The 26,087-nt window shown below is 42.4% G+C and overlaps 1 protein-coding gene across 2 annotated transcripts in view; it reads left to right on the forward strand.

The window, feature by feature from the left end:
* Positions 1–26,087, forward strand: part of LOC126248099 (AP-3 complex subunit mu-1) — a 153,343-nt gene that overhangs the window by 40,145 nt on the left and 87,111 nt on the right. For both annotated transcript variants that reach the window (XM_049948769.1, XM_049948770.1), the window contains 2 exons: positions 8,526–8,638; positions 8,716–8,837. In XM_049948769.1, the coding sequence (XP_049804726.1) occupies positions 8,526–8,638; positions 8,716–8,837 (235 nt within the window). The remainder of the gene's footprint in view (positions 1–8,525; positions 8,639–8,715; positions 8,838–26,087) is intronic.

Genomic DNA, 26,087 nt, shown 5'->3' on the forward strand with positions numbered 1-26,087 from the left:
ATAGATTTGTATCAGGTATTTGGAACGTATGCTATGTACCAACATTACGAGATGTCTCATAGAAAATGATCTGTTGACACACAACCAACACGAAGCCAGCAAATGTGAAACACAACTGGCTCTTCATTCACACAAAATCACTATGCTATTGACAGGGGATGTAAAGCTGATTCCTTAATTCTAGATTTCCAGAAAGCTTCACAATTACAAACACTTCAGATTGGAAGTAACAAAAAAAAATGAAACTGATGGGGAAGCAAACCGAAGACTATTTTATTGGTAGAATGCTTGCATGATGTAATGAATCTACTGTACTTCCTCTTCATGTTCTGGAGTATTGCTGCGTGGTGGGGGATACTTATCTAACTGTATATATGGAAGACATTGAGAAAGTTAAAGGTGGGGTAACTTGTTAGAGGTTGCACAGAATTATTAAGGTGTTGATTTTTAACACGCGTTATTCAAGACTAGACCTATCAAGAAATATGAGAAGCATTCAATAAGTAATGCAACACATTTTTTCCTCTGCCAGTTTCAGTTGAAAAGCTGTGGACTTTGTGGTGGGACACCATGGAATATTTCCACTTCAGTACCTATAGTTTCATGAAGTTCAAATAGGTGGTGCCACTATACATAGCCTTCAGAATGATGTCTGAAACAGAGGTGCAGTCCAAGCAGAGAGCTGTCACTCAGTTTCTTGTGGCGGAGAACCTAAGCATTGCTGATATTCTTAGGCACTTGCAGAATATGTCCGGAGACCTAGCAGTGGACAAAAGCACTGTGAGTCATTGGGTGAGGCGTCTGTCATCATCGTAGAAAGGTTGCGCAAACTTGTCTGATCTCCCACGTCCCAGCCAACTGCACCCAGCTGTGACTCCTGCAGTGTTGGAACGTGTGGACACACTCATTCCAGGTGATAAGTGGATCACAATAAAACCCCTCGCTGCACAACTAGATGCCTCTGTTGGTAGTGCTGACACACTTATTCACTAGTTGTGGTACTCAAAGGTGTGTGCCCCCTGGGTTCCTCACCGCATGACAGAAGGCCATAAAGAGCAATGAATGACCATCTGTGCAGAATTGCTTGCACTTTAAGAAGCTGATTGGGTCAATTTTTTTTTTTTTTTTTTTTTTTTTTTTTTTTTTTTTTTTTTTTTTTTTTTTTTTTTTTTTTAGAACATCATCACAGGGAATGAAACATGGGTTCGTCTTTCTCTTTGAACTGAAAACAAAATGGCAATCCATGGAGTGGCACCACACCAACTCTCCTCTGAAGAAAAAGTTCAAAACCACACCCTCAACTGGTAAAGTCATGGTGACAGTCTTCTGGGACTCTGAAGGGACTGTTCTGTTTTATGTCCTCCCTCATGGTGCAATGAAGAAGGTGCTACACTCAGGAAACTGAAGAGGCAACTGCAGCGTGTTCATCACCACTAAAGTGCAATCGACCTTCTCCTTCTCCATGAGAACGCAGGGCTTTACAAGTTTGTGCACCTGAGAGGAGCTCACTGAACTTCATTGGACTGTTCTTTGTCATCCACCCAGCAACCTGGATCTCACACCTACCGACTTCCACTTGTGGCCTAATGAAGGGTGCAATCCACAGGGAGCAGTACATTAATGATTGGGCGGTTTACTGATGAAGCAATATGTTGACTATGGCGTTGACCAGTAGAGTGGTGCTGTGCAGGCCCCTAAATAAAACCAACCTGCTTTCAGATATAAGTGTTGTGTTTCTTATTTAACACTCCTTGTAGTGTGAAAGTGGTTCTGTGAACGCTCTACCAAACACTTAAGTGTGTTTTAAAGAATAGTCACATAGATATAAATGTAAATTTAGTGCCTTGGCAGAATATCATTTAAGTCATGCGGTACTTGCCACTTCAGAGTACAATAACTGCTCAAAATTTGAAGGACAGTCTACTTATATACAATTATTTTGTATGGTTCTCACCAAAATTGTTTATTATAAAATTGCATATTTTTATTTAATGTTGGTACAGGATGAAGAATTCTCTCTTTTTTTTTTTTTTTTACTTTCAGGCTAAATCTAATGCAGAGAGCTTACAAGAAACAAAACCTTCCTGCTTCATGCTTCTTGATCCTGTTACCTAAATAAGATATTTTGTGGTAGTTGTGTTCATAATGGATGTAGTTTTTTTATTATATTTTATGGAATATTTTGTATGGAAATATAAAAGTACATGTGACTGCTTATGCTGTAGCAAACTAGCTCTTGCAGCTTTAGTGTATTATGGGTAGATTACGTTAAATTGTATGAGCCTGCAAGAATTGGATGAGATGAGCGCTGCTGACGTAGCTCACGGAGTGACCTTTGTGGCATTGGCCACACTGCATTTCAAGAGCTATGGGCTGGATGGGCTTGCCGGGCCAGCCCGGGCGCATGATGGATTGACTAAGACTTAGACGGAGTAGTGAGCAACACATTGTGGGTTGTGGTGGGTTAGCAGTCTGTAGCGCATAGCTCTGCCTGCCAGGGAAGGATCCTGAATGAGGTTGGGAGGGTGTCTGTCTTTGGGGTTAGCCTTTGGGGTTTGTCTTCTTTCTTTCTCAGGCTCTGACATTCCTAGCCTTACCTTTCCTTTCTTACTGCCTCACCAGGGGCACAATTCTATCCTCCCTCAATCCACATTCAATAGTTCCTTCACATAAACCCTTCTCTTGTTGGTGTACTTAAACCCGCTTTCTTAGGATTGCTTGAGATGTAGCAATGCTAAAGTTATCCAATGTCACCTAAAAAAAGAAACAAATAATTTTCTGAATTCTGGGTTGAAAGATAATTGATGCAGTACTACACAAAATATGAAAGGTGTAAAGACTGCATGGTAATTAAAATGACTAAGAGTTTAAACCTAGTTACTACCACATATTTATTTACTTCCGTTATGTATTCATTGTGACGTTTTTAGCCAAAGCTGGGGAATATGTGGTGTAACATATCACTTCAGCAGACTGATGTGTAACTCTACGCCTATGTAGCCAATGAACGATGATCATGATAGTTAAAAAATAATAGTTTTTTTAATTAAGAAAAGAAAACTCTCTCTCTCTCTCTCTCTCTCTCTCTCTGTGTGTGTGTGTGTGTGTGTGTGTGTGTGTGTGTGTGTGTGTGTGTGTGTGTTTTTTTTTTTATGTAAAACTTACACAGATGGACACCACATGTGTTCAAGGTGGGACTTCGATTGTAGTATTACTGCGAGTTGCAATACCTACGAACAGTTTGTGGAACCTCCTTAGCACATTGCACACCGCAGAGACGGGCTGGACAGTGAAGGGGGAGGCGTGTTTATAGCGATAAGAAGTGCAATAGTATCGAAGGAAATTGACGTAGATCCGAAATGTGAAATAATTTGGGTGAAGGTCAAGGTTAAAGCAGGCTCAGACATGGTAATTGGATGTCTCTATAGGCCCCCTGGCTCAGCAGCTGTTGTGGCTGAGCACCTGAAGGATAATTTGGAAAATATTTTGAGTAGATTTCCCCACCATGTTATAGTTCTGGGTGGAGATGTTAATTTGCCGGATATAGACTGGGAGACTCAAATGATCGTAATGGGTGGCAGGGACAAAGAATCCAGTGAAATTTTTTTAAGTGCTTTATCTGAAAACAGTTAAACAGAGAACCGACTCGTGGCGATAACATATTAGATCTTCTGGTGACAAACAGACCCGAACTATTTGATATAGTTAAAGCAGAACAGGGAATCCGTGATCATAAAGCGGTTACTGCATCAATGATTTCAGCCATAAATAGAAATATTAAAAAAAGATAGGAAGATTTTTCTGTTTAGCAAAATTGACAAAAAGCAGATTTCAGAGGACCTGATGGCTCAACACAAAAGTTTTGTCTCAAGTACAGGTAGTGTTGAGGATCAGTGGACAAAGTTCAAAACCATCGTACAATATGTGTTAGATGAGTACGTCCCAAGTAAGATCGTAAGAGATGGAAAAGAGCCACCGTGGTACAACAACCGAGTTAGAAAACTGCTGCGGAAGCAAAGGGAACTTCACAGCCAACATAAACATAGCCAAAGCCTTGCAGACAAACAAAAATTATGTGAAGCGAAATGTAGTGAGGAGGGCTATGTGAGAGGCATTCAATGAATTCAAAAGTAAAGTTCTATATACTGACTTGGCAGAAAATCCTAAGAAATTTTGGTCTTATGTCGAAGCGGTAGGTGGATCAAAACAAAATGTCCAGACACTCTGTGACCAAAATGGTACTGAAACAGAGGATGACAGACTAAAGGCTGAAATACTAAATGTCTTTTTCCAAAGCTGTTTCACAGAGGAAGACTGCACTGTAGTTCCTTCTCTAGATTGTCGCATAGATGACAAAATGGTAGATATCGAAATAGACGACAGAGGGATAGAGAAACATTAAAATTGCTCAAAAGAGGAAAGGCCGCTGGACCTGATGGGATACCAGTTTGATTTTACACAGAGTACATGAAGGAACTTGCCCCCCTTCTTGCAGTGGTGTACCGTAGGTCTCTAGAAGAGCGTAGCGTTCCAAAGGATTGGAAAAGGGCACAGGTCATCCCCATTTTCAAGAAGAGACGTCGAACAGATGTGCAGAATTATAGACCTATATCTCTAACGTCGATCAGTTGTAGAATTTTGGAACACGTATTATGTTCGAGTATAATGACTTTTCTGGAGACTAGAAATCTACTCTGTAGGAATCAGCATGGGTTTCGAAAAAGACGGTCGTGTGAAACCCAGCTCGCGCTATTCGTCCACGAGACTCAGAGGGCCATAGACACGGGTTCCCAGGTAGATGCCGTGTTTCTTGACTTCCGCAAGGTGTTCGATACAGTTCCCCACAGTCGTTTAATGAACAAAGTAAGAGCATATGGACTATCAGACCAATTGTGTGATTGGATTGAAGAGTTCCTAGATAACAGAATGCAGCATGTCATTCTTAATGGAGAGAAGTCTTCCGAAGTAAGAGTGATTTCAGGTGTGCCGCAGGAGAGTGTCGTAGGGCCGTTGCTATTCACAATATGCATAAATGACCTTGTGGATGACATCGGAAGTTCACTGAGGCTTTTTGCGGATGATGCTGTGGTATATCGAGAGGTTGTAACAACGGAAAATTGTACTGAAATGCAGGAGGATCTGCAGGGAATGGCAATTGAATCTCAATGTAGACAAGTGTAATGTGCTGCGAATACATAGAAAGAAAGATCCCTTATCATTTAGCTACAATATAGCAGGTCAGCAACTGGAAGCAGTTAATTCCATAAATTATCTGGGAGTACGCATTAGGAGTGATTTAAAATGGAATGATCATATAAAGTTGATCGTCGGTAAAGCAGATGCCAGACTGAGATTCATTGGAAGAATCCTAAGGAAATGCAATCCGAAAACAAAGGAAGTAGGTTACAGTACGCTTGTTTGCCTACTGCTTGAATACTGCTCAGTTACTGCTCAGTAGTGTGGGATCCGTACCAGATAGGGTTGATAGAAGAGGTAGAGAAGATCCAACGGAGAGCAGCGCGCTTCGTTACAGGATCATTTAGTAATCGCGAAAGCGTTACGGAGATGATAGATAAACTCCAGTGGAAGACTCTGCAGGAGAGACACTCAGTAGCTCGGTACGGGCTTTTGTTGAAGTTTTGAGAACATACCTTCACCAAGGAGTCAAGCAGTATATTGCTCCCTCCTACGTATATCTCGTGAACAGACCATGAGGATAAAATCAGATAGATTAGAGCCCACACAGAGGCATACCGACAATCCTTCTTTCCACGAACAATACGAGACTGGAATAGAAGGGAGAACCGATAGAGGTACTCAAGGTACCCTCCACCACACCGTCAGGTGGCTTGAGGAGTATAGATGTAGATGTAGATTGCACCACCAAGAAAATGCATGTGCCATGACAATGCTAAATGACATTACAGCAGAACGCAAAACTTATAGCTACCTGCCAAAACTGTTTGTAGTCGGATGTCTGATATCAAACTGAAGAGACAAGCAATGTTTCCTATTACTAACTGTTGACCTATTGTACATTTGAGATACAATTTAAGCATCTGAGAAAAGAAGTGTAGTGTCTTACTTTGTAGAAAGTTGAAATTGCTTGAAACATTCTCAGGTTCCAGCACAGAGACAATTGAAGCAATGACAGTTAAAATGTTATAATTCGATGTAGTCCAAGAAGAATATTTAATTTCAGGCACAGCAGTATTCAGTTTCAAATCTGAACACACACACACACACACACACACACACACACACACACACAAAAGGGAATATTGTGGCACTTTACAGTGGTTTGCTGAGTACATATGTAGGTCCAGCTGGGATTTCTATGAATGCTTTGTACTACTCTAAAATTACTCTTATCAGTCAGGGTGCACCATTAAGTATTAATTTTGTTCAACTTGAGAAATGAGCATCTGTTGATTAAGTGTGTGAAATGACGAACAGCAGTAATAATGAAATACATCTATAGTTTGTATGTGTTGATTTTTGAAAAAGGCAGAAAACTCCCACTCTTTTACACATAAAAGTATAGTATGGTGTCATGTGATCATCAAAGTCAATGTAAAAGACTGTGAAAGGGAACACAACGTAAAAGAAACTCCAGCTCCCTTCAGACCATCTTGATGTTCAATACAGGCACTACAGTGCATAAGAATGTAGGAAAATCAATCCGATTGTTCACAGCCAGTGGAGCCTGCACTGCATCACATTCTCTGTAGTTGCTGCCATCTCAATGTTGAGGTAAAGTGCCACAATTGGTGGGCATTACATAGGGGGTGGCTAAGCTGATAGCTTGACTGAGATGGTCCTCCTCTTCGTCCAGCTGCTCCAGCAATATGAAATGGTTGTAATTCATTTACAAATTGGGCACTGTCCTTTGACATGTAGATTCCGCATCTAGCAAGAGGAACTGCTGTATATTACTCAAAGTGACACATTTTACCTGATTATTTATATCAGATAAGAGCCCAGAGGTTAGTTTACAATTACCCCTCTGTTATTTTAAGAGACACAGAGATGAATTTGCTGTGATTGAATAGATTTTGTTCAATGTTCAGTCTGCTTGCAACAATACAAGGGAGGAGTTTTCTGTGACTTACCAGGGTTGCTATTTGATAATGTGCCAGACTATGCACCAAAGGTCTTGGGTTCAATCCCTGGTCAGTCAAAGGGTTTCTGTGTGTCACTTATCAGTTCTTTCACCGCTGAAATGTTTGTTAATATGAGAAATGCTAAGTTGGACTGTGGTTCGGAGTCCACATAGGAGTGTAGGTTCATCTATAACTGGCTGGGTATGTCAGTTCAGGGGACAGAGACAGGCAAAGGCAAACCACACCCAAAAGTACCTTCCTAGTAAAGCACTACTGTGTTCAAACCAACCTTGTGATTGATCACAGCTTATGTAAGTGATCAGCCAGGCACATTTTTCTTATATTATCCTTTAGTCTATGAATTAATCTAGGTTTTACTGAGTGAGGTGGTGCAGCGGTTAGCACATTGGACTCTCATTCGGGAGGACAACAGTTCAAACACATGTCTAAGCATCCCGATTGAGGTTTTCCATAATTTCCCTAAATCACTCCAGGTAAATGTCGAGGTATTTCCAGCGAAAGGGCACAACCTATATCCTTCCTGATTCTTGAATAACCTGAGGTTGTACTCCATGTCTGATGACCCCATTGTCAATGGGACATTAAACTTTAATATTCCTTCCTTCCTTAATGTAGGTTTTAGGAGTACATTTCAGAAGACTACCCACTGTTACCTTGTTACATTTCGTCTGGTTCAAAGTGAGAAAGACTGTAAGATAACCATTGTAATATGAAGAAAGCATTGTTATTGATTTTTTGTTGTTGATTCATTCTTTACATTTCAACCATATTTATCACAGATTATTTCAACAAGAGCACTGTTAATAAGTGTCATAGTTACACATTTACCTGTGGTCTATTCAACTCCAGTGTGGATACTCAGTCATCCATAAACCCTTATCATATCACAGATAGCATGTTTCATTCGTGTGTGTAACCACATATCATTGCTGTTTCTTTGTTATGAACATTTGTGTTTTCACTAGAACAATTGACATATTTTAATTCTTTTCTATAATTCCTAATGTTGCCTTAAACACACACAGTTTGGCAATGTACTTTTCTCTTGCTGCTCATTTTGGGACCAAGAACCCATGTGATGGAGCACACTTCATATTTGATTGTATTTGTCAGTTTCAAAGCTATTTCCTGAGCAAAACACTATAGCTATGACTTACTTTAAAACATTTATTCATTCATGTGTGTTGCATGAATTTTCATAACAGGGACACGTCTTGTGTTTGGCCCCGTGTATGCTCCACTTAATGCAGAATAATGAAAGCCTACCTAGGTTCTTTTATGTTATACACATTTCAGCTTTTGTCTTGTTTTCATAGACACATCTTGACTGTCGTAGCAGATAGTGTGATTTGCATTCTGGCATAAATCAAGTACATAATACTTTACTTTCTTGCTTTCCAGTGCCGCCTTTATTTGTTATTGAGTTCCTTCATCGTGTTGTGGACACCTTTGAAGATTATTTTGGTGAATGCACAGAATCAATTATAAAGGAACATTATGTAGTGGTATATGAGGTGAGTGAGAAGGAAAAAACTGGGTTGGTCATAGATTTTCTCTATACTTTTAATAACATATTTATTCTGTTTTTCAGTTGCTTGATGAAATGTTGGATAATGGGTTTCCATTAGCTACTGAATCTAATATTTTGAAAGAGCTAATAAAACCACCAAACATTTTGAGAACAATAGCCAACACTGTAACAGGAAAGTCAAAGTAAGATACATGCATTTTTTATATGTAGCATTATTTATTCTTCATTTACTTGGATGTTGGATGAAATTATCGCTCATGGAGTAACTTCTGTGATCAGTGAATGTTATGAGAGAGCTCATGACATTAGTAGTGAAAGCACCTTCACAATAATTAACAACACAATTTTATTGGCTTGCTTTAATTGTATTGTTGTTTTGGAGATATGCATTGGTTATTATGGATTGCTGTTATACATTTGTACATCTTCTGGACACCATCTGGTTCTGTTCTTTGCTTTGTACAATTGCCACACGTCATTATTTTTGCCCCATGATATGGTGTACACACCATCTCTTCGCTGTTCTTGTCTTGAGGTGCTTCAAAAAATGGGAAACAGGCCTCTAATTGCATTTCCTTCCATTAAGAGTAGTTGTGTGTTCATTATTAATGTTTGGGTGACCTGCCAGACTGGTAAGCATGACATGTGTACGGTTAATCCTAATTGTGGACTACTTGTATTATGCAGAACAGTTGCCCATGACATTAGTATTTTCATTGTTCACAATTAAAGTGCACTATTTCAACTTGCAGTCTCTGTATGCTCAGAGCCTAGACTTGCCAGTCTCTGCTGCTGACCATTTAAGTGAAAACTCCTCACTGGAGCCTGTTGTCAGGTGCAAGTGGACTGTACTGGGGTAGAAATAAGAGCAAATACACGAGTTCACAAGTATGACGGAGGACTTGTGGCATGGATGCTTGAACAATTGTTGGCTATGATGATTACTATATACTGATACAGTGATTGATGAGTTAACAGTAGTGATTGATTGGTGAGCAGTGAAAATTATTCTGTTTATAAATCCTTTTGACAAGTTACCAAGTCTATGAAAGACAGTACAAGAAAACTGGTTACAAGGATGAAGTATATTCGCTGAGTGTTGGTTAATTACTAACATAAATTTACACCGGTCTTCTCAGTAGTTACAGAAATGAATCATAAGCTTCACAATGCTCTAGTAACCCTAAAATGCAAGTTGCTGTGACAAAAAAAATTACACAAATAGCGCACTTTTCGGTTGTAGGGCCATAATGGTGACATTTCTCTGTGACCTGTTTTTGTGTGTTGGAGAACACGTTTTCTCAAGGTGGAGGATGAATAAACTAGAATACAAGTCTTTTGTTTGCATTGGATGATCACTGCACATTTTTCATTGGAAGCCTGGAGTTTTTCCAAATAACACTCTTCCTTTTATGGAGCACATTTGCAGTTATATACAATGCATCACATAATTTTTGTCTTACGCCTTCCACAGTCTCTCAAAATGCAGATTCGTTATAGGCAGTCTGATCCTGAGAGTCATCAGTGGTTTACATCTCATCCGTGCTACTTGACAACAGCAAAATCACACACTCAACTTCTGTACTGGGTCGCAACTAGCCTCACAGTATTGCATTCTTCAGTGAGAGGGAACAAATCAATGAGTGGGAAGTGACTGCAGTCCTGCTGTTCTTGAACTCGTCATAGTCACAGAACTGTAGAGGTACGGAAGGAAGCAAGCCAGTATAGCACTGACGGAAAAATGGCATCTCAATTTCTAACTTATGTGACCCTCGACATTAGACGTGTACTCTCTCCATTCCTGATCACTGAATTGTGCAGGTGGGAACTCTTTGTACAATATACCCTACATTCCAGTAACCCTCCTGGCCTTAACCTTAGTCATTGACCTTCACCAACCCATCCCCTTCCCTGTTCCCACTCCAGCACTACACAGCCCTCTACTCCACCAATGCACCCACAGATTTAGATGATCAAACAATATGAAGGTGATTTTTTGGTGTGGAAGGGATGACAGCTGTCAAAAAGCAGGTGCTTTTTATGGTTAGTGGGTTCGGTGCAAACAGAAGTGTGGACAGAGCCATCAGAGAGGTGGAGGTTGAGGTCCAGAAAGGTGGCGTGTTAGACTGAGGAGGAGGACCAGGTGAAGTGAATGAGAGATGTGTTTAGGCTGTCTGGAAATGCGTACCAGGTGTCTTGGCCCTGGGTGCAGATCATGAAGATGCAATCAGTGAACCTGCACAAGGGGCTTGGGGTTCTGGGATGTAAGAATTTTTTCCTCTAGATGGCTCATAAACAGATTGGCATAGTAAGGTGTGCTGCGGATGGAGAAGTAGTTGTGTGAGGATGTAACTTGATTAGATACATAAGGAATATATAGTGGCACAGCACTTCAGACACCAGTTGTAGCAAGGTGTCGGGAAGGCTGCAGCATCATTAGGATAAGAGTTGGAGGGGTTGAGGGATTGGTGACAAACTTCCATGATCGTAGTTTGCCCCCCTTGCATTGTCCTGTAGGCAGCAGTTCTCCAATCTGAACAGGCCGAAGGTCTAATCTGTCTGTGGTGTTTACTATTTCTATATTTCTTAATGATGACCCATTCAGTCAGAATTTGGTGTACTGGGAGTTCAGGTGGGTTTGTGGTTCTGTACCTTAAATAAATGTAGGCTGCATAGACAAGGTCAAGTTACTTGGTGGCATATTTGACTGTGATATTCTTGCGTGTGCTGGAGAATGTGCTCTGAAGTAATGCAGCCTTTGTAAGTTGCTGTTAGCTCACTGAACTTCCCTAGTTTTTCACTCAGACTGACTGTAACAAATATGGAGACCAAACTAATAAAATAATACTGCAAAACACTTCGTTCTCGTTCGAACGGTGGTTTCTTCAATCACCGTTTGTTACATTGCCGATACTTTATCTTTGCAAAAGAGGTTTGTCGTAAGTTTTCCAGGATATCCATCCCTAAAACTATGCTGACACAATGCACATAATTTCCTTACTTCAATGTTAATTACAGGTGGAATACTTTCTGCAGTGTTATGTTTCCCTGTACCTTGCAGTACTTCGTCATGCAAATTGAGCCTCAGTGATACTGCACACAGTTTAACTGGTTTGTCTATTGCCCCATCGTGTCTTTAACCATGTCATTATGTAACCTTTATCTGATACACAAAAACACAACAGCTGAATAAAATATGATGATGAGAGGCGCACCTAAATCTAATTCTATATTAATACTTCTTGTTACATTCAATTTCTTCTCCAGTTTGGCTGCTCGTCTCTAATACTTTGTACAAAACAAACTTCCAAATGACAATTGGGCCAGACTCCTTGTTCGGAATGTTACATTGCCCGTACTAAGTGCAAAATAACATACAGTCCTTTCACAATTCACTTTACACACCCTCAATTCATCATCTGGGTCTATCATGACCTTCACATGCAAACCAGAATTGGAAATCTGGTAGGAGACTGACTCGCCATTGCATAAAATAACCAGGAAGCAATTTTTACGCTCACCCCACTGTTGTGTTGCTGCAAGTTGCAGCTGTTGGTGTCCCAAATCCAGTCTACCCTTTCTGACTGTTACTATCAGAAGCCACTTCTGTCAGCAGTTGTAGCTGGGTAGCATTTCTGATGACAGTTGTAGCAGGGTATCGGAATGGCTAGTGTAATCGGGTACCACATTACTGACGGAGATGGCATGGAGTGTCACTGATGGAGATGGCATTGAGTGTCGCTTCACTGAGCAGCGCATTCATGGAGCCAGGTGTTTGTCTATGGCAATTCATAACACAGCAGTTACCTTAATACATTTATTCTGAGTGATAAATACATCAGTTGTAGCGTTGCCAGGTGACTGTCAGTGCTCCCCAGGTGCTGGCTGATCTTGGTTGTGGAAAGATTCTCAGCTCAGCAAGTGGCTTCATGTAATGGCAACCACATGCCGTCTCATCCTGTTGAGTGGGCGACAGCTGAGGTGAGGTTATGTGGTCAGCATTCTGGCAATGTAATGCTGTATCTGCTCCCTGGACAGCCAGGCAGCAATCCGCTGTGACTGGATCAACAGAAATTGGTCATGCAGTGTAACTGCGTGACTCAGTGTGCAAAACATTTGAGCATGTAGAGTGGAACTGAGGGCCTCAGCATTGGTGGCAGAAACAGCAGTCTGCAGGGGAAAGCTTGCAATGATAGTGTGTGGGTGCAAGAAGGTGGCATCTTTGCAGCTAGACAGGCTCAGGTGCGAACCATGCACCTCTTTCCCTGACTGAAAGGCCACCAGTTTGACTTATGGTGGCATCGGGCCTAGGTGCATCCAGTAGTTGTGCAGTTAGTGAAGGCAGCATCTAGTAATAGCAACTAGGTGACTCATTTTGGATCGTCGATGGGGTGTGGGATGTCCCTCTTGTAGCTGGTGGCAGGCAATGGAAGATTCTGCATGGCTGAAATAAGGAGCATTTATGGCAGCTAAGTCTACCACAGTTTTACCAGCCCATCAGTGCTCCTCATGTAGAATGAGGAAATAGCCAGCTGCTAAGCCTGGAATGGATTAAAATCCAGGTTGCCATGGCTGCAGCCTGCTTGCATACTTCTGCAGTGTCAAAGATGCTGGCATCCTGGCAGTGGTAACTGGACTGTCAGTTTGCTTGTGGCATCTTACAAAAGCACAAATGCTAGCTTCTGTACTCTTCCCTTTGCTAAGGATTCTTGTCAGCATATGGCAACATTTTGCTGCTGACCTGGCCACAGGTCTTGAACTGCTAAATGACTGAAGCTGTGGTGCAATAGGAATGAGGGCTCCCAGGGGCTCCCCACTCTGTGGTAAGTTTGTGCTTGGCTACCACGGGGTGTCAGCCTTTGCAGCACATTTTCCCTCCCGTGCTGCATGTCTGTCCTCCTGCTATTCTTTTTCCCATCCATTAGGAAACAAGTCTGGGATATTTTTAGGAATGTGTTCTGAAGTTTGAGTAGCCTGACATCAGAACACTCCCCCCCCCCCCTTCTGTTTTTTAATTTTTTCTTTCTTCATTCTCCATCTCCTATCCTTCTACCACTTTGGTGTTTGAGGTTCCTGTTTGTTTCTTCTTCCTCCATGTGTGCTCCTGAAGGTTGGCCCATAGGTCTGACACGTAACAGGCAACTGCGTAATACGTAATTCCCAGCACAGGTAGGATTCACACAAACTCCCTTGTACAGACCAGGCCCAGGGAAGCGTGATGGCCTCAGCTGTTACCTTCCCAAATTGCCAGTTGGTCCGTCAGTGAGAAGTTTAGGAGGTGTAACCTGAGATGTGAATAATCACCTAAGAGGGCAGCCAGTTGGAAGGAGCGTGCAATCTGAGATGCTGGCAATCATGGGGGGATTTTTTTCATTGAGTCAATCACCATCTCAGTCTACATCTACTAAATGTAAACGGAATGAGGCTGAAGATTCCACAGCTATTCTGTTTGTGTCTAGGTCTATCAAATGCTGAATTGTATCGTGGGGTGTTATTTACACTAGACTGCTCAGTGGTCTGACTGAGGGAGAACTCCAAACTTACCTCTCCGATCAGGGCGTCACTGCGGTCCATCAGGTAATGAAAAAGGTTGATGCAGCTGTAGTGCTTACACACACTCTTTTTCTCTCATTTGATAGAATAGTGCTTCCATCAGAGATTAAAGCAGGTTATGAAGTCATCATGGTCCGACAATACATTCCAAACCCGATGCGCTGCTACCAGTGTCAACAAGACAACCACACTCGAATGTCCTGTTGAAACATGGCTAGATATGTTACTTGTGGTAGAGATGCTCACGAGGGCAATTGCCCACCTCCTTCTCCCCACTGTATCAATCGCAGTGATGACCATGCAGCCTCAGCCCAAGAATGTCCCATGTATCTCGCTGAGTGGACCATCCAGGAGAAAGTACCTTGCCCTGTTACTCACAAGTTGTTGGCTAGTCAGAAGCCCTCTGTTCTACCGTCTGCCACTTACAGTACCGTTTTTGCTCCATCTCACTCCATGAAGGACAAGCCCATGTACACCTGCAACCTGAAATTCAACACTGCAGTTGCAAAATCGCTCAGTGTCGTGGTCGTATTCCTGTCTCCTCCTCCAGCTGTGCAACAAGCCACCAAATCTTTGCCTCTGGCAGTGAAATCACCTGCTACACAACCAGCAGTCTGGTAAGGACAGAAGGAATACTCCAGAGAAGACTTTTTACTTCCCTCCAGCCAGCAAACATCTGAGTCTTCATCTGCCAACGGCAAAGGCTCCAAGAAATCAAACAAAGGCAAAATGTCTTCTCCTTCACTGACTTGAAGATCCTCTTCGACGGTGGTGGTGCGTGGCACCCTCACCTGGCTGACCTCCATTTTGCTGGTGCGCACTGCCACCTGTTTATCTTCCGGAATCCTCAGGACGACCCAGTGAGGAGGCCGACACCTGTGTAGATGGAACAGGATCCTCCAACCTCTGTGTCCTGTAGCAGTGAGTCTTGGTAGCTGTCGAGGTGACAACCCTTCATTTTTTTCCCCTGCTCCCTTTTCCCCGTGATGACTCTCCTCCAACGGAACGTTCGCAGCATTAGATCCAACAAGGAGGAATTACAGCTGCTCTTGGAATTTCATTGTCCATTTGTTTTCTGCCTCCAGAAAACAAAATTGCATCCTTGCAACTGCTTTGACCTATCTCATTTCTTTCCAGTCCACTTTGACCTCCCCCATAGGATGGCATGCCATCTCATGGGGGAGTCATGCTCCACATCCGGGATGATGATCATAGTCGATCCATCTCACTGAAAAAGCGGCTGCAAGCTGTTGCAGTCTGCATTTTCCTTCCTCTCTTCATCTTTCTCTTTGTACTGTCTACACCCCTCCATCATTCGGTGACACCAGGTTAGACTTCCTCCCACTTACTGGGCAACTCCCTCACCCCTTTTTACTGCTCGGTGACTTTAATACTCCTTTGGGGCTCTGCCAGAACTTGTCTGAGAGATGCCCTCTTGGCTGGCCTACTCAATCAATTCAACATCATCTGCCGTAACACTGGAGCATCAATGTCCCTTTCAGACTCCTCAAACACCTGTTCCCATTTGGACCTCTCATACTGCATTGCCCAGCTGCATCATCCTGAGTGATCCATGCTCTCTGACACATACTTGAGCGACCATTTCTCATGTGCTATCTGTTTGCTGACTCCTAACACACCTACATGTAAACCTAATTGGCAGCTTTCTGAGGTCAGCTGGAGGCTTTACTACTCCCTGATGACCTTCAACAAGCAACTCTTCCCCGTTGTGATGACCAGATTGAATACCTTACAAACATTATCCTTACTGCTGCAGAACATTCCGTTCCTTGCACTTCACCTCCACCTTTACTGTGCCATGTCCCAGTCCCTTGGTGGACTGAGTTGTGCCTTGACACAGTTCGCATGCAGAGCTTTGCTCTCCGCGATTTTAACTTTCATCCTACAACTGCATTCACTATAAACAGTTGTGTGCGCAGTGTCGTCACATTCTTCGTGATAGAAAAAACAGCTAGTTGGATTTCATTTACCGGTCCTTTTACCAGTTCCACTCCCTCTTCGATCGTGTGGATCAACCTCTGACGGTCCTCTGGGCCAATGTCCAGTTTCCGGCCTGACTGTAGTGCACGATGCCATTGTGGACTCCATTGCTATCTCTAAAATCTTAGGTCACTATTTTTGCAGAGATTTTGAGCTCCACCCACTATTACCCTGCCTTCCTCCATTGGAAACGAATGTGTCAATTGCGATTGAAAATGTAGAAAACAGAGTTTCTTACTGTTGCTAAATATTTTCATTTGAAGGGTTGGACTGCTTCACAAATCGAAACAGAATTGGATGAAGTTCATATGGGATCTGCACCATCATTGAAAACCATTTACTTTGGGGTTAATGAACATAAACATGGGTGGACAAGGACCGAAGACAAACCATGCAAAACAGTATTTTTTCACTATGATAATGCACACACATCAGTAATAACAATGAAAAGTGCATGCATTGGGCTTCGAATTGGTTCCTCACCGACCCAGTTCACCAGACGTAACCCCAAGTGACTTCTTCCTGTTCCCCAACTTGAAACTTTATGGTTGTAGGCAGTGAGTATTTTGCAGAGTTTGATAGAACCTATTTTTCTGGTGGGATGAAACAGCTGGTGAATCACTAGATCAAATGTGTGTCCTTCAAAGGAGACTGTTGAGGAATGGGGTGGGTTGCTTATGAAACAAACATTTTTTTCTTGCTTTCTTACCAAACCTCTGTCATACATCTCTGTGGTACTATGTTTCACTTGATCACCGATCACAAGCCCCCTTATTTTGCTGTTTGGCCCCCACTTGAAGCTTCCCGATGAAAAAATGCAGCAGCTGCATCAGTGGGCATTGTTCCTAAAACTGTGTACACACTGCACTTGAAACATGTTGTCAAAACATGTTTCTGGCTACTGCATGTGTACACTGTTCGGAAATATGTTTCAAAGTGTGGAAACAGCTATCTGTAGCAGTGTTGTTACAGATCAAAGGGAACTATGTTTGAGGCCAGCTACCATGTCACTGCTGCACAGTGCTAGTGTACCTATATATGTCATGTTCATTGTCTGTTTTATAGAGTTGTTAGGTGTTGTGTTTCCACTTGCTGTATTAAGTTTTTTCAAAGAATGGATGAGGCTTGTGGAATGTACGAAGTAAGCAGTTGAAGAAGAGCAATAAAAAGCAATGGGCTCTGCAGAGAACTACTGCTGCAATAAGTTTCCTTTAATTTACATCTATGGTCACAAATTCTTTTGTTAACAAAAAAATTTGTGACCATAGACGTAAATTAAAGGAAACTTATTGTATATATGGGTCACTGTTTTATTCGTGACAATGTCGCAGCTTGTGGAATTACTGCTCCATTTGATATTGACACATTTGTAAGCAACCCCAAGACAGTCTACATAGTTCAGGAAGTATTTTCAATGATTTGTGTGAAATCATACCAAATGAACAAAAATTTGATAATATTCAAATATAATGATCATTTTCATTTACTTATTTATTCTTGGATCCTTTAGGACAGCTACCAGTTCTCCACAAACTTCAATTACTGTATGCCAGAAATTAATCAGTAGATGGCATTGGAGGGAAGTTATGGAAGCCAGACCCGTCTTCCATATTCAACTCCTGTAGCAAGTTATTCCTGCTAATTGTTCTGTAGTATACTTTTGCCCACCAACAACATTGATGCCTTTCATTTTGTTTGCATGAACCTTAGAGTATTAATAATGCAGCACCACATATCAATTGCAATTTCCTTATCACTAGACATAATGTAGCAAACTATATGAAAAGAATATGACTATGTTACAGACAGTACAGATACACTACAAGAAATGTGTACACAGCTTAAGTAATTATACCTTCACTGAGGTGACAAGTCATGGTATAGCAATAATGCACATATACAGATGATGATAGTATTGCATACACAAGGCATAAAAGAGCACTGCAGTGGCAGAGCTGTCATGTCAACTCAAGTGGTTCATGTGAAAAGGTTTCCGATGTAAGGGTGAGTTAACGGACTTCGAACGTGGAATAGTTGTTGGAGCTAGACACATGGAAAATTCCATTTCAAAAATCATTAGGGAATTAAGTATTCCGAGATCCGCAGTGCCAAGAGTGTACCGAGAATACCAAATTTCAGAGATTACATCTTACTATGGACAATGCATTGGCTCGCACCCTTCAATTAATGACGGAGAGAAGCAGCGTTTGTGTAGAGTTCTAAGTGCTAACAGACAAATAATACTGTGAAATAACTGCAGAAATCAATGTAGGATGTGCACTAAATGCATCCTTTAGGGCAGTGTAATTTTGCAGCAGACAACGAACGCGAGTGCCTTTGCTAACAGCACAACATCGCCTGCAGCATCTGTCCTGGGCTCGTGACCATGTTGGTTGTACCCTGGATACCTGGAAATCTATGGCCTGGTCAGAGTCCCAATTTCAGATGGTAAGAGCTGATGGTAGGGTTCAAGTGTGGCACAGACCCCGTGAAATGATGGATGCAAGATGTCACCAAGGCACTGTGTAAGCTGGTGGTGGCTCCATAATTTTATGGGCTGTATGTGTGGTATGTACTGGGTCCAGTGGTCCAACTGAACTGATCATAGACTGGAAATGGTTAGATTCAGGTGCTTGGAGAAAATTTACAGCCATTCATGGACTTCACATTCCCAAACAATGATGAAATTTTTATGGATGACAGTGCATCATGACACTAGCCCACAATTGTTCATGATTGGTTTGAAGAACATTCAAGACAGTTTAGGCCAATGATTTAACCACCCAGATGTCCTGATATGAATCCCATTGAACATTTATAGGACGTAATCAAGAGGTCAGTTTGTGCACAAAATCCTGCACCTGCAACAGTTTCGCAATTATGGGTGGCTATAGAGGTAGCATGGCTCAGTATTTCTGCAGGGGCCTCCAACAAATTGAATCCATACCTTATCAAATTGCTGCACTACACTGGGCAAAAGGAGGTGCGACATGATGTTAGAAAGTATCTCGTGACTTTTGTCACCTCAGTGCATGAGATCCATTATTAGCACACCGCACAGCACTCCAACATTGATGCACTTTCATGCTTGTCATGTGGCCCAGTTGCTGACTTCGATAGGTGTGAGGCACTGTGTTTCTAAACAAATATTTTTTAGTAATCTTTTCACTTCCTTTTGCAATTTTTTATACAGGTTTATTCCCTAGTATAAAACGCTGTTTTGACTTTTTTGTTTGCTTTGCCCGGGTAAACAACTCCAAACTGGCTCTTGTTCCATGATTATGCATAGAGCTATTAAGAGCTATTAGTGCAGTATTTATCAATAGTTTTCCTGATACCTGTATGATGCACCACAAATTGGTATATGTACTCTATTGGTGCAATAAGGATGCCCACTTTTTATAAATAGCTCTTAACAATGAGCCTGACTATTATGTCCAGTTATTATTGTTATGGTTTTTCTGCAGTTTAATAACTGTGTCCATGTTTTGTGCTCATGATCTTCAGAAAAAAATCCGTTAGCAAAAAGTGTATTTAGGCATAGTATGTCACCACAAGACATTGGCTGCAACAAACTAATGCTAACACCCTAAGAGCATAATATTCTGATGATATTCTTTTTGCCAGTATCTTTGTATGTTCACTCCATGTTAGCAGATAAACAATGTTCAACCCTAAAAACTTGATGTTTGCTACAAAGTTTATAGATTTATCATTATGCTTAAAGTGACAGCTGCTTCCTACCTCTATGTTGCCTTCAGGGGCTCAGCATTCTTTTGCTGGGTAAGGGCTTGGTGATCCCAGGGTTCCTGAGTTGGGGACTGGTAAGCATCGTGAGCTCTGGGCATGCTTCAGCAACCACCATGCAGTGCAGCAGTGGAACATTGAGTGTCAAAGGGAACGTGGATCTTGGCTTGACTCTCAGATCGCAAGGATTATAGAGCAGTCATGATCAGGCAACATTTGGGGAATTTGCTGTACATCAGTTGTTTAAGGCTTACCCAGGCAAGCTCTGGGTGGACTTTCTTCCCTAGCTGCATGTTTTTACTCCCAATGGTTTTGGTGGCTGTTGGGCAGAATTAACACCCACAATCCTAAGAAGCCTCATACAGCTAGTCCACCTTGCTCATCTCTATCAGTGGCGCTACTCAAAGTAACACACCACATCCTGTGGTAGATAATGTTTTTGTTGTGATGAAACATGTGGACAGTTCTTTTAGAAAATTGTTGCCATTCCATATCCATAAAGCTCTCAAGGGACTTGCAGGGCAGCTCAAGTCTATCAAGAGGCTGCAGAATGCTGCTCTCCTGCCTGAGGCTATGAAGGCTCCACAAGTACAGAAGCTGTTGAATGCCAAGCTACTTGGAGAATATCCCATCAACAGCAAACTGCACACTGTGTTAAGTACTGTTAAAGGCATTGTCACATGCTGGGACAGTATTGATATGGATACAAAAGAACTTTAGGGAAGTAAAAGGGTGACTGAAGTCCCAAATGTTATGAAGAGGGTTGATGGTGAGCTTCAAAAATCAGCTTCATTTATTTTGAGATTCATTATGCTGAAGTTGCTAGAGTATATTGTAAGAGGAGTGCCAATGCTTCAGTCATGCCACTGTTGTTTGTGGTGGTCAGGTTACATACGGAAGATTTGGCAGCATGGCACATGAACATGGTTTTCAATGTACCGGCCCACCTAGGTGTGTTAATTGCTCCCAGGTCCATCCAGTTTGGAGCAGGGACCGTCCTGTCTTCACTGAAGAAAAGAAGATTTAGGGAATTAGTCACCCAACGTCTCTCATACTCTGATGCGAAGAAGGAATTTAAAGCCACTCAGCCACAAAGTTTTGTCAAGTCTTTTGCCTCAGCTTTGAAGCAGCCTGTATGAAAGGTTAGTGTAGCACTCAGACTATGACAGTTGAGGAGGGCATATCTACCTGTACCTGTAAATGCAGCTGCCACCATGCATTGCAGGTCCCACAGCTCAGTCCTTATATCGCTGAAGCATTGAAAATTGCCGAACATAATATTCAGTGTAGATAGCAAACCCTCATGGCAGACATTAAAAGACTGTTAAATCAGCCTTGCCACTATCCCAAAATCCAAGTTGGGGACAAAGGCCAATTGACCATAGGGATCCACTCAGAAGCCGTCGTACTGTGCGGCCTCTTTGCCATTGGATGGATCTGACGAGGTTGACACCATCGCCAGTATGGACGTCGATTTTGCCTGAGGGAGCAAGTGAGTCCCTCAAGTGGCACTCCCCACCACCACTACCCCTCTTTCGTTGCCGTCTCACCACCACGGCAGAACAAGAAGGTAAAGACAGACTAAAACCTCGCCGTTAAAATGGCTTCCATACTGCAAGGAAATGTTACGGGGTTCAGGTCACATGTGAAGAAACTGAAACTGCTAGCACAGGAATGTGACTGTGCTTGTGCTTTTGTTTACAAGAAACGCATTTTAAAGTGTCTGATGCCCCCTTTCTGAGAGACTATACACCGTATCTCAAGGATGACCTGACTGGAGAAAGGGCAAAAGGAGGGGTCGTTTTGTTAATAACGCGCACCAGTCCTCTGCTTCCCCTAGCTACTGACCTGCAAACGGCTGCAGTTCAAGTTCATGTATGTCAGAGGATCACTGTTTGCTCGCCCTATTTACCTCCACAGAGTGTGATTGACTCTGCCACGTATTAACAGAATAACTCCCCTGACCATTTCTCCAACTAGAAGACTTCAGTGCTGAACACGTATTGTGGGGTTCCATCTCTGCCTGCCCTTAGGATTGGAGTTTGGAGAGCTTCCTGACTTCTCACAAGCTATGCATTCCCAACACAGGCACTCTCACTCATTTCTGTGCAGTTACTGTATCATTTTCAGCCATCGGCCTCTCTCTCTGCTCTCCAGCCCCTGCAGACTCTGTTCAGTGGGAAGTCACTGACAACTTTCATTCCAGTGACCACTTCCCACTGCATATTCATCTAGTGGTTAGAGCTCTCCTTGGAAGGACCCAGCCATGATGGATGATCAGCAGAGCCAACTGGGCAATGTTTGGTAAGCGGGCTGTGTTTGCCGTTCCAGGAGTGGGTGGACCACATCACACAAGAATCCACCATGCCAGTGACCTGTCCATCCCAAAGTCCTCTCATCATCCTAGGAGGCCACCTGTGCCCTGGTGGGCTTATGAGTGCCTTTCAGTCATTCAAGTCAGGCATGCAGCTCTGACAGTTCAAGAGCCCCGTGATGGCAGAAAACCTCAGTCTTTTGATTAGCGAGGCTGAAGGCTTGATGCATCATCAAGGAGAAAGAGAGAGAGAGAGAGAGAGAGAGAGAGAGAGAGAGAGAAGAAGGTCATGGCAAGTGTTCTTGGACTCTATAAACCATTCCACTTGTTTTTACTACATTATGGGAAGCCATCAGGAGGATTTTTGGTAAAGGCAGTTGGTTACGTGTAGCAGCATTTTTGGGTCAGGGGTGTCTCCAACCACCACCTGCAGACATTGCACAGACAAAGGCAGAGCATTTTGCACTGACTGCTGCCACTGCTAGCCAGGATCCAGCGTTTTGTCATTACTGTACCACCATGGAAAGGAGAGAGTTAGACTTGAGGTCTAACAATTCTGAGTCCTATAACTGCCCAGTCTCCATGTGGGATCAGGATTCAGCACTGTCTGTGTCTCGTGATACTGCGTCCGGTCTTGACCAAATACAATACAGCATGCTGCTTAACTTGACACCAGTGTCCAACGAAATCCTCTTATGAAGTTTTAATCCAATGAGGCAGACAGGCAGCTTTCCCAGTTCATAGAGGGATATAATTTTGATCCCTCTTTTGAAACCGAGAAAGGACCAAACGTGTCCCAGTAGTTGCCAGAGTGAAGATTTAACAAGGTGTATTGGAAAAACAATGGAGTGAATGTTAGAGACAAGGTGTCTCCTATGCCGCTCTCATTGTGGATTCAGGAGATTTTGATCCACTGTTGACAATTTTACCTTGCTAGAGGCAGCTTTCCTATGTAAACAGCATTGTGTAGGTATATTTTTTTTTATATATCAATAAGGTGTATGATACTACTTGGAGACACCTTGCTGTAGGGCAGCTCCACCCGTTGGACTTCTGTGGCCATTTCCCCATCTTTATGTGGTCCTTTTTTATCAAAGCATTTTTTTCGGTACTGAGTTGGTGATGCTCTGTCAAATAGTTTAGAGTGGGAGAATGGTGTTCCTCTTTGTCATTGCAACAAGGAGTCGTGTTCAACGCTCCTTATTTGTGGATGATTTTCTAGTTTTCTGTTCTTCCTCCAGTATTGCAACAGCACTTGTCAGTTGCAGCTTACATTGAAGAGACTGGAGGAGTGGGCTGCAAATACTGGTTCTATGTTTTCTGCAGAGAAGTGTTTGCGTGTCAATTTTAATCATTCTTGTATTTTTAATTTACCTGAATTGCGAATGTGGAACATTGTTCTCCCTTTTTCCTGTTTTTGGGCCTCATTTTTTTATTCCAAGGTGTCTTGGTTACCACACCTGAAGGATCTGAAGGCAAGGCCCAGAAAGCACTGAACATTTTGAAGTGTCTTAGCCACAGGTCTTGGGGAGCGGGCAGGGCATGTCTGCTCCAATTGTATAGGTATTTCGTTCAATCGCAGCTGGACTATGGGTGCACAGTGTACAAGTCAGCGAGGCCTTCATACATGAAAATCATTGACGCTGTATACCATGAGGGGATCAGGCTGTCCATGAGCATTTAAAGGACCAGCACTACACACAGTGTTTGCAATGAGGCTGGTGGACCATCACGTACCATCTGGCGGCAGCTTGTCATGGTGTGTCAGGCATGTCAGCCCATCGCTATTCCCACTTCCCCAGCATATCATGCCATTGCTTGTCCAGCTGTGGAACACCTCTTTATGATACACCCATAGGGAATGAGACCATTTGGGATCCGTGCAAAGTGTGTGCTGGAGTGCCTTGGTGTGGGGCATGTACAGGCTCAAATCCAGGGTTGTAACTGACTGCCATCCTGGTTGCTGTGGAGTTGGTGATTTTAGATTTAGTGCACTACAGGAGAGACTGCATTCCTGCTTCTGTTTTTAATGCAGTATTTTCCAACATTTTAAATGAGCACCACAAGTATGTAGCTATCTTGACAGACGTGTATAAATAGGGGCACCCTGTTGGTTGCTCTGTTGTTCCCCTAGATCATGTCCTTAAGATTCGGTTGCCTCCTGAATTCACTACCAGCAATCTTGAGGCTGCGGGAGTAGATGAGATATACCATACAGATTAGTTCAGACTCCCTGTGTGCCCTTCAGTCTCTGCAATGCTTGTATCCAGCTGATAAAGTACTTCAAGATATCCAGGATGCCCTCCTCTGGCTACAATGGCTGGGAAAGGAAGTATCCTTCTGCTGGCTGCCAGGGCACACTGGTATTGCTAGGAACAATAGGGCAGTTATAGCAACCAAGGAGGCATGCCTTGATCTTCAGTTAGTTCAGTGCGCCATCCCCTGCATGCTATAGTCTCACCGTTGAGGTACAGCATCATGCTATGATGGGAAGATGTCTAACTGGAAGTGGCAGATGATAAACTCTGTCTCGTAGAGTCAGAATGCAGCAGTGGTGTACCTCCTTCCAGCCACGCAGATGGGGTGAGGTTCTCTCCTTACTTGTTTTCACATAGGCCACAACCTTATGATGCCTGGCTTCTTGCTCCGGTGATAGGGCCCTCCAATGTGTGGTGCTTGTGGCATAAAGATCATTGTGCTGCACATTTAATTAGACTATGTTTTATTTTCTGACCAGAGGGCGGCAGCAGATTTGCTGACAGACCTGCCCTGTGTATTAGATAACATTAACATGAATGTGGTGAGAGTTTTAAGGTTTTGTGGTATGTCCAACTTGTTTTTTAAAATGTTAGGGAGATGTTCTTAATGTGTTATCAGGGTGACTGCGTCACCTATGCTTTTTTGTGCCAGTCACATTTCCCTGTGCCTTTCTTTTAGATCTTCAATGGTTTTACATCTGTTTTAATCACAAGTGTAGGACATTCGCCCTCTATGAGTTGTCTTCAATCATGTGAGATAGTGATTGTGTGGCTATATGCGAGTGAGGTCAAAGTGAGTGAATAATTGTTAGACTTAATCCACATTTTCTTGTTTTAAAAAGGATAATAACTTCACTGTTGAGTGCTCATAAGCTCCAACACACACACACACACACACACACACACACACACACACACACACACAGCTACCTTTGTAATTTGAAGTGCATACTGTGTTCATTTTGTGTTCCATGTTAATTTATTACATACTGAGCCATTGTAAACATCCTTGAGTATTTCATTTGCATTCTCTAATAGGACTTCTGATGTTGTGTCAGTGACTATGATGTTGTTGTAATCAGCAAAGAAAACTTTTTCTCCATGTCTTACACTGTTTACAAAGCCATCACTCGGGCATGTTTTAGATACTCTGTGAAAACACCTGAACAAAACCATTTATTTATCATGCCTCTTAACCCTTTGTTGCTTGAACTCTCTCTCTCTCTCTCTCTCTCTCTCTCTCTCTCACACACACACACACACACACAAATTTCCCTGTTTTTCATGAGTAACAGCAGTAAATAGTAGCAAAACAACAGTGAAGTTTTTTGGAATTTTAATTTCATTTCCTTTAGCATTTTACAAAGGTGGTACTTTTGAATACCATCTGGCCCTTCAATGGCTAGCCTATAAACAGTTCTCAGTACAGCACTTTTCCTGAATAATAAATTCAAATGTGTTAGAAAGCAGTGGGGCTACAAATCAGTCAACATTATGACACATTATGACAACATTATTACACAATTACTAAATGGAGTTCAGCAAAATATTTTCATTTT

Source organism: Schistocerca nitens, chromosome 3, assembly GCF_023898315.1.
Source record: "Schistocerca nitens isolate TAMUIC-IGC-003100 chromosome 3, iqSchNite1.1, whole genome shotgun sequence".
Lineage (NCBI taxonomy): Eukaryota > Metazoa > Arthropoda > Insecta > Orthoptera > Acrididae > Schistocerca > Schistocerca nitens.